We start from the raw sequence: 10,266 nt of genomic DNA on the forward strand, positions 1-10,266 counted from the left end.
CCCATAATCCAACTGCATCCACTATTTGTACTTCATCCCAAAAACCGCTATCCAATACACATCTTAAAGTATTAAGTTCATGATAAACAGATAATGCTTTAAATAAAATGACATAATATTGATAAAGTAAGTCCAATCCATATGACCAATTACGCCCATTTACAACGATATACTCTTATCGAACCAAATCGAGACATCAAAGATGCACACAGTTAAAAAAAATAGAAGAAGAATGAACAAAAGCTAATGGACAAGCAGCAACAACACCGTCCATGCTATTTTAATAAGGGGAATATATTAATAGCGTGAAGATACCAATTACACCCAGGCTCTGTAGGATGCACACAGGCAAGAAAACATAAAAAAGAGAGAAAAAGAAAACAAGGACCTATCACGGTGATTGAAACTCGCAACAACACCACTCTAACCACCACCAAAGATAACAACCGGGCCACAAAAGAAATTCTCCAAAAGCAACACCTTCAAGATAGAAACAATGCAGCACAGACATTGTCCTCATGACACCATCCATGCTTGTATGCATGGCGGCGGGATTTACTAGGTAGCATGCACACACGGGACCTTCCTCCTCTTGACCGTGACAGCGAGCCCATTCTTCATGTGAAGCATAACGGACAACTTGGGCTCCACGACGTGCCCGGGCATGGCCTCAACGGCGAAGTTCCACAGCACGGCTGCTGCGACAGCTTTCATCTGCGTGAAGGCCACGTCCTTGCCGAGGCAGGTCCTGGGACCGGCGTTGAAGGCCAAGAACTTGTAGGACGGCTCGTGCCTCAGCTTCCCGTCGTCGGTGACCCACCTCTCGGGCCTGAACTCCATGCAGTGCTTGCCCCACACACCCTCCATCCGCCCCATGGAGTAGGAGTAGACGAGTATCTTGTCGCCGGCCTTCAACTCGTGACCGCTCGGGAGCACGTCGCCGGCAATTGCCGCCTTGTGGTGGAAGGGCAGGGGCGGGTAAAGCCTGAGGCACTCGCACAGCACCGCGTGCAGGTACACCAAGCTGCTCAGCTCACTGACATCGAACGCCACCATGTCTTCCTGCTCCTTGGTGGCAGCGATCCGTGCTAGCTCGTCTAGGATCTTCTGCTCGACGTGCGGGTTCTTGCATACGAGGTAGAAGAACCACGACAGCGCCGCGCCGGTGGTGTCCCGACCGGCGAACAGGAGGTTTATTGCGGTGTCACGCAAGAACTCGTCGCTCACGTCGTCATCATTGCTGCTGATGAAGGAAGAGAGCATGTCGGAGGAGGATTGCTTGACGCCAACCTCGTGATCGGACCTCCGTTTGGCAATGGTGTCGGCGGCGAACCGGTCGATGGTCCTACGAGCCACGGCCATCTTCTTCTCCGGGCCGAGCTCGTATCGGTACATGAGGCTCCAGCACGCCGGCGGGAAGACGTGCCGGAGGAAGGTGGCGTTCAGCACGTCGTCCATGGCGCGCGCGACGGGCACAACGGGGAGGCCAATCCGCAGGCAGCCCGGGTCGACCCCGAAGACGAGGTTGCAGGTCATGTCGAAGGTCATCCGCAGGATCACGTCGTGCAGGTCACAGCGTGCGCCGGCGTCCGCAACGTGCGCGAGGAAAGGGAGGAGGCTCTTGTCCACCTTGTCGCGGGTGCACCGTGCGGAGAAGGAGCGGAAACGGGGGGTGGCCATGAGGAGCTGGGACTTGGCACGCTGAGAGCGCCAGGACTCGCCGTCGGCGTTAAAGATGCCGTGGCCCAAGATGTCGAATATCTCGGCATACTCCTCGCCCTTGGCGTAGTTGAGGAAGTTGGAGGTGAAGATGTGGCGCACATTGGACGGGTCGCAGGTGAGGAAGAAGCGAACGCCGGTGAGCCCCGCGTGAGCCGGGAAGTTGTAGCGCCTGCCGGCCAGGACGACGGTGGCCCAGTCGTGGTAGTGGTGCAGGTTGGCGAGCAAGCCGAAAAGATGGCCCAGCAATGGCCATTCGGTCGGCTCGGCCTTGCATGCTTTCTTGGACTGGAGATGACGGTAGTAGAAGAAGCAGCAGCAGCAAAGGAGGGCAAGGAGTTGTCCTAGAAACCAATCCATGGTGTAGAGAATTTTGCATCTAGTCATCTGTATTTAGATCGCATGCTTGAGCTTCTTGACTACACCGGAGGTGGTTCAAACATAGTCATCAACAAATCGCGTTCGAATTTATTGAGATGTAGTTGTACTGGCAACAAGCCAACAACGGTGGTAGCCAAATGGTCCGAATTTATTGAGATGTAGTTGTACTGACAACAAAATTTATTGAGATGTAGTTGTACTGACAACAACGTCGCACCATTTGTTAGTTTTAGTTTTGTTTTATTTTCCACACACGTACGTGCAGTTGGTTGTAGCTAGAGCGTCGGTGACATGCTATTACTAGCTACAATAGAGAGCAACATACACTAATAACATACACATATTCCTAGACTATGTTAATACCTTTATAGTGGGTAGTAACATAAGTACTCATTTATTAGATTATAGACTCATATTGCATTGGGACATATGATGTTACAGTAACTAGCTAGTAAATTACTCAAACTATCTCTCTCCTCATTAACTCATTGCCACATAAGCAAATTTGTTGAGTTGAAATCAATGTTACTGCTGAAATTACTCCCACTGTGCCTAGTCTTAGAGCGTCTCAAAAACCGCCCACATACATGTGTGGCCCGTGCTGTTCGAACCATGAAAACCATCCAATATGGGTCTATATTGGTCCGTGACAGGGTCAATGCCCAACGGCCACTACTCTCCATCGTAACTGCAAGTCCGTAATTACAGCCTAGAGGAGATTAGTCGCCGCCGTTCCAGTTATCGTCGCCCTCGGCGACGCCGTCCGTTCGCCTCTTCTCGCCTTGCTCCCAGGACCCAGCCCTGCTGCTCTCGATCAGTTTATCTGATTCACATATTCAAGTATTTGAGTGCTGCCCTTATCAATTTTTCTCTGTAGATTCTCATCTTGTATCAGTGTCGATTGTGGTTTGTGGAATTGATACTCCAGATTTTGTTTTGTTTCGATAATTTGGTTCTGTATTTAGTTACTATGATCTATAATTCAGTGGTCTCCAGTTAACCGCAAGTTTGTTTTTTACACTCTAAAATCCGAGTCCAGTTAACCGCAAGTATGTTCTTCTACTTACAAACCCGAGTCCAGTTAACTGCAAGTATGTTTTTCTACTTACAAACCCGAGTCCAGTTTTTTTCGATAAAGGACTTTTCATTGAATAGATATATATCGAGATGATACGATCATATCGAAAAAAAGCCCGGCCTCTGCATAGCTAGATGCACACAACCAAAAAGTTCAGAGTACCCTAAAAATAAAATAATTTGATACAATGCCAAGCAATAAATCGTGTCCAGCCTAAGGAGCGGTAGATCATATCAGTAAATCACACCGCCATCCATGGGGTAGAAAACCTCCCTGGCCGTACGCTCCAGCCATGTAGACGCCATCATAAAATGTTCCTGTCTTCCGGCTTCTGCAGGATAGACCAAGTACGGAGCCATCGTGTACAAACATGAATAACCTGCATAGGAGATGAGACACATTTATTGTTAAAAACCACATCATTCCTGGTAAGCCACATTGCCCAGCATAAGGCAGCCGCTCCCACAAGAATATGTGCAGAAAATTGTTTATTTATACCCCGCAACCAGTTGCCGAACATATTCCGTACACTACGTGATGGGTATAAATTCGAAGCTACTTGGACCATAGCCCAAACTGCCCGAGCGAACTTGCACTCAAAAATAGATGTTTGATAGACTCATCATGTTGGCAAAAGACACATGTCTTGGAACCATGCCAGTTTCTCGTGCCAGATTATCTCTAGTTAGGATGACTCCTTTGTTAAGAAACCAGAGGAAAATCTTCACTCTTAGGGGAATTTTTAGCTTCCACGATTTCCTGTTATCTACTGGAACATCAGAATGAACCATTGCATCATACATGGATTTGACCGAAAATTTGCCATTCTGATGCAAGTTCCATCAAAAAGTGTCCGGCTCATCTGACAGTTGAATGTCCTCCAGGCGAGTGAGTAATTCATTCCATGTTGTCAGACGAGTGCCGAAAAGATCCCTACGGAAAGAAATATCGGGGTTTTCGTGTCCTAAGACTTGCTTGATCGTGACAAATTTATGTCTGACGATCCGGTACAAGCTCGGATATTGCACCATTAATGGAGTGTTCCCTAGCCAGGTATCTTCCCAGAAATGAACCTGAGCACCGTCCCTAACCAAGAAGGTCCCAAATTGGAAGAAGAATTCCTTGGCCTTCGTGACACCACTCCAAAAATGTGAATCCCTAGGTTTCCAATGAATTTGAGAGATGGCATTGGATCCCACATACTTGTTGCGAATGATTTCTTGCCATACTCCTGTCACATCCTAGTTCAACCCCTGTTGTCCTTGCTTGATCTTCTTGCATCATGTTTAAATTTTATTGAAAGTTGAATTGGGGAAAGTGAAAAGCCTCAGAAGTCTTTAACAAAAATGATCAACATTAAAAATTGTTTCAAATGAGCCCAACAAAATGTTCCTGCTTACCTCTAAAAATATTGGCAAGAGCTATAACTCAAACCAATATTTTTGGAATCACAGAAATAATTATTCTTGGGCATTTGAATTAAATCACTAGCTATTTGATTTGAGTTTGTATTTACTATAAAATAGATATAAGCCCAATAATTTTGAAAATTTGCATGTGGCTCTGAACTAGTTTCCTAAGTCCACAAAATAATTTTCAAAAGCATAAAAATTGGTTTGTTTGAAAACCAAACTCAAAACAAACTTCAAAAAAAATAGAAAACAGAACAAACAGAAAATAGAAAAGGCAGGGCCTTACCTGACTTACCTGCCTGGCCCAACTCCTGTTCAGGCCCAGCCCACAGGGGCAACGCCGTCTTCTTCCTCCGGCCAAGAGGAGAAGCAGCTGCGTGCCTGCACCCGCGCGGCCGACGACGCCACCTCCTACTCCAGCGCGACGACCCGGCGCTTCCAGCCATGCCACGGAGACGCCCAGCACCCCCCTGCACCTCTCCCCTCTCCCCCCCGTCTCCCTCCACTGGTAGAAAAAGGGCCTGTTGTCCCGGTTCATAAGGGCCTTTAGTCTCGGTTCCTGAACCGGGACTAAAGTGTCGGTACTAATGCCCTGTCCCTTTAGTCCCGGTTCAATCCAGAACCGGGACTAAAGGCCCTCCACGTGGCCTGTGCGTGGAGCCCAGGCAGGAGACCCTTTGGTCCCGGTTGGTGGCACCAACCGGGACCAATAGGCATCCACGCGTCAGCATTTCTGTGGCTGGGGTTTTTGTTTTTTTTTTGAAAGGGGGGGGGGTTGGGGTTTTGGGGGGTTAATTTAGGTGTTTCATATATTGTGTTAGCTAGCTATAATTAATAGAGAGAAGTGTCCTCTCTTATGTCCGTGCTTGGTCGACGCTACGTACTATACATACGTATAGAGAGGGCTAGACACGCTAGCTAGCTAGTAAGAAAACGAAGGAAACAGAAGATCGTCATGAACATATATGCATACAGAGAGAAGTGATATCGACCACCTCTCCTTCTCCTAGAGATTGGTCGAACAACAAGTTCTCGTATATCTATCCGACACTACCGGCTACATATATACAATAATTATCTCTTACAAATATAATCATACGGACTCATGGTCCACATAGTATTCTCCGTCTTCAGTGATCACGTGGTCAAGAAAGAATGCCGTCAATTCCTCTTGAATTGCTCGCATGCGAGCTGGTGCTAGGAGTTCATCCCGCTTTCGAAACATCTAATTTGAAGAAGGGGGTCAATACATATATATATATATGAATGAATGAAACTCAATACAAATGATGGTAATAAAATAAAATTGTGAATGTTGTTATTTACGTACTTCATATTGTTCGTCAGAGTACCCGCCCCGCTCACAGGTCGTGTGGCGGATGGACTCGCAGACGTAGTATCCACAGAAATCATTCCCTTGTTCCTGCCACAACCACTTTACAAGAAATAGAGGTCAATCAAACTGATAAGCAAGAATGCTAAATGGTATTGATGAAACTAGCGCTTGAATCACTAGGAGATGCACGGAACATGCTACTATAGTACTTACTTTCGGGTGTCTAAATTCCAGCTCCTTCGGCAGTCCCGGAACTTTTCTGGTGAATTTTGTCCAAACCCTGCCGGACAAAGAAAACAATTACTTGATATCAGGAAATGAACAAAGTTGCTGATATGGTGGATAATGATCGATTTAACTTACTTCTTGAGGATTTCAGTCATGTCCGCATACTCCTGGGGAACTTTTCGTTTAGAGTCCAAGACAGTTACTACTCCCTGCTCAAGCCTAATCTCTAGGAGAATATAGTGGAAACTGCACACGCATGCATAACTCATCAATTACATTACTATAACCTGGACTAATATATAAGGGAAACCGAATATTCACAAGACAGTAACATTCACTTGAAGTTGTAAGGAAAGAGTATTATATCTTTGTTTTCATTTTTTTTGAATGATCGTAGCAAGTTGGCCTCGGTATCTCCGGGACGATGTTCAACCTCAGTTGCATCTATGAGATATGTGTTAACGAACCCAATATCACCGATTTGTCTTTTCTTCAATTCAGCGATCTTGATTCTGCATAATATAGTGAGGATAATTATAAATACATGCAACGAAAAAGATGAGCTATATAGAGAGACTTAATGACAGAAGTAGTAGTACTTACAGACAGTAGCAGGTGATCGTTGTTTTATCGAGGGCCAATTGATTGAAAAACTGATAGAACTCCTCAAATGGAATAGGCAACAGTTCAATTCCAATGAGGTCATGCTCCGGTTTAACTCTCGCATACGAAGTACTCCTCCCCCAGACTCTCTGCAGATTTTCAAGTACCAATCATGTAATCTTCGGATCATTGTTGTTAAAGATTTTTCATCTTTGACGAGAGGCTTACCATACTCGTATCTGTGTATCTGCACCTCCATGGGATCATAATGTACATCGTCGGGCAGGTAATCGTCAACATTGCCATAACCGGGCACCATCCTCGGATCGACGATGTCTCTAGGCACCTTGAGGGGGGGGGGGCACTATTGCTTTGCTTGTTCGCCGAGCTGGGCAATTTGTTTCCCAGCTGCTCGTCGTTCTTTTAGCCTTTGATCACTGACTGTACTTCCCGACCGCTCCGCTTCGGCCCATGTCTTTGCAATAATGCGCTCATAGTTGCCTTTCGACGGAGACTTGGGTGGTTTTGCCAGGGCAGCCAGAGTGCGCTTCACTTTCACCGGATCTACCTTCACCTCCGGAGGTGGATGTCTCTTTGCTCTCAACCCTTGAAACCAGTCATCCACTTCGGTTCGCGCGATCTTCGGAGAAGGACTACGACATGCTGGAGCAGCTGCTGGAGCGGCGGCGGGTCTCTTCCGCCCTTGCTGACGAGGCGGAGAAGGAGGAGGCTGGCTGCACGGGCGCGCCGGCGCAGGCGGAGTGCCGCCACGTGCCGGAGAAGGAGCCCGCCGAGGTCCCTGATCGTCACTCGCCGGAGGAGGAGGCGGTGGAGGAGGCGGAGTGCCCTGACTCGCCGGAGGAGGAGGAGGAGGCGGAGGCGTCCAGTTCGGAAGGTTGATGAGCTCCTTCCGCCATAGGCATGGAGTCTTCAGAGCAGACCCCAGCCGAGTCTCCCCTTCACCGGTAGGGTGGTCAAGCTGGAGGTCCTCAAATCCCTCCGTTATTTCATCCACCATACCCTAGCATATCCTTCTGGAATCAGCCGGCAGTGAAAAGTTGCGCCGGGTTCAGTAGGATAAATAGAGCCAACAGCCGCCTTGACCTTCAAATTCATCCATTGCGTCATAAGGTGGCAATTTTGAGACTCCGTGATAGCATCCACGGGATAGCTGGCAGGAGCCATCAAGGCATGCTCCGTCTGAAGCAGCTCGGTGGAAGCCACGCTGCTTCTGCGCTGAGATGGTGGGGTAGCTTCGGGGGAAGCTTCGGCAGTACGTTTGCTGCGATTTGCTTCTCGTTCCTCTATCGCATCTACCCTTGCTTGCAGTACCTGCATTTGGGTCTACTGCACTTTTTTCCTCCTCTCATGGGATTTGTAACCGCCTGCGTCCGGAAACCCAACCTTCCACGGAATGGAGCCTGGCGTGCCTCGTGTCCGTCCAGGGTGCTCAGGATTCCCGAGGGCCATTGTCAGCTCGTCGTTCTCTCTATCTGGAAAGAACTTCCCTTGCTGCGCTGCTTCGATATACTGCTTAAGCTTCCTGACTGGTATGTCCATTTGATCGTTCGTCCAAATGCACTTCCCTGTTACAGGGTCCAAGGTTCCGCCAGCCCCGAAGAACCAAGTCCGGCAACGGTCTGGCCAGCTAATTGTCTCTGGTTCGATCCCTTTATCAACCAGATCATTCTCAATCTTGGCCCACTTAGGCTGGGCTACGAGGTAGCCACCTGACCCCGTGCGATGGTGAAGCATCTTCTTCGCAGCATTTTGCTTGTTTGTCGCCGACATCTTCTTACTCTTTTCCGATGTCTTGTGGGCCACAAATGCGGGCCAGTGATCTCTGATCTTCTCATATCTGCCCTTGAATTCTGGTGTCTCATTATTTTCGACAAACTTATTCAGCTCTTTCTTCCACCTCCTGAATAGTTCTGCCATCCTCTTAAGAGCAAAAGACTTGATTAATTGCTCTTTAACTGGGTTCTCTGGATTATCCTCTGGCGGTAGGGTGAAATTTGACTTCAGCTCAGTCCAAAGATCATTTTTCTGCATATCATTGACATAAGACACCTCAGGGTCTTCTATAGCCGGCTTAAACCATTGCTGGATGCTTATCGGGATCTTGTCCCTGACCAGAACCCCGCACTGAGCAACAAATGCGCTCTTTGTCCGGAGGGGTTCAATCGGTTGGCCGTCGGGCGCGATTGCTATGATCTCAAACTTTTCATCCGAGCTCAACTTTTTCTTCGGGCCTCGTGTCTTTACCGAAGTTGTGCTCAATCCGGAGGGCTAGAAAAAAGAACAAAGACTTAATTAATATGTGTACATACCAAAACAATGAATGCATCAATCAGCTAGTCAGCACAAGCTTAACTAATATATATACCTGGCCGGACTCGGTTCGGTCACCGGAGCCGTCATCACGGTCTCCTTCTTGCACCGGCATTGGGTCACCGGAGCCGTCCTCATGTTCTTCTTCTTGCACCGGCATTAGGTCACCGTAGCCATCTTCTTCACCCTCTCCTTCCAGACCATCGGTGTCATTGAGAAACAACGAGACGGCATCACTTCCTTCTGCGATTATGTCCCTCAACAACAGTTCTTTTGCTTCGTCTAGGGCGGTGTCCATAGTTTCTACAAATATTTACAACATGGCAATTATTATTCAAACATGACAGATGGATATATTAGTGCCAAACGTAGAACTAGCTACCTAATCATAGTAAGGAATCATATATATTAATTAGTGGTCTCGACCCCCCCCCCCACGTGTTGAAGCTATCGGGAGGGGGTATATATCGACAACGACGACACTACATCTATATGTCCCTCGACGACCCTCGTTCCCGATAAAAAAAGAGGAAGAAGAAGAAAAAAAGAGGAGAAGAAAGAATAGAGGAGAAGAACTCCTCTATTCTTTCTTCTCCTCTTTGTTTTCTTCTTCCTCTTCTTTTTTTATCCTCTTCTTCCTCTCATGTTCGAGAGGATCGCCGAGGGGTCGGAAGGTTGCCTAGTGTCAAAGGATTCAACAAAACCATGTCTTCATCATTAGGCGAAAGTAACAGGTGCATGATGGTACGAAGCTCTCCAAAGTTATTTTGGAACAGAGTCCTAGATAGGATAATTCTCTTTTTGGTACAAAGTTCAGCAAGAACCTTCCAACTATCGTTATTTGGAAGGCCTTTGCTGAAATTCATACAAAAAGGCAAATTATCCTATCCGGGACACCATTCCAAAATAACTTTGGAGGACTTCGTCATGCCCTGGTTACTTCCAGCTAATGATGAAGCCATGGATTTCTTCAATACTTTGACACTAGGAAACCTCTCTCGACCCCTCGGCGATCCTCGACCACTCGAACCCTCGACGACCCTGGAACCCTCGACCCCTAGACGACCCTGAAATAAAAAGAGGAGAAGAAGAAAGGAATATCTAGAGGAGAAGATCAAAGAAAAAAAAGAAGAAAAAAAAGAGGAGAAGAAGAAAGGAATAGAGGAATATATTCTATT

General features: G+C 47.3%; 1 protein-coding gene across 1 annotated transcript; it reads right to left on the minus strand.

Moving 5' to 3' along the window:
- Positions 1 to 276: 276 nt before the first annotated feature.
- Positions 277 to 2,115, minus strand: LOC125534948 (noroxomaritidine synthase-like). Its single transcript, XM_048698005.1, has one exon. The coding sequence runs from the start codon at positions 2,104 to 2,106 to the stop codon at positions 559 to 561; it is 1,548 nt and encodes a 515-aa protein (XP_048553962.1). The 5' UTR covers positions 2,107 to 2,115; the 3' UTR covers positions 277 to 558.
- Positions 2,116 to 10,266: the final 8,151 nt, after the last annotated feature.

The sequence above is a fragment of the Triticum urartu genome, chromosome 2, assembly GCF_003073215.2.
Source record: "Triticum urartu cultivar G1812 chromosome 2, Tu2.1, whole genome shotgun sequence".
In the NCBI taxonomy this organism is placed as follows: domain Eukaryota; kingdom Viridiplantae; phylum Streptophyta; class Magnoliopsida; order Poales; family Poaceae; genus Triticum; species Triticum urartu.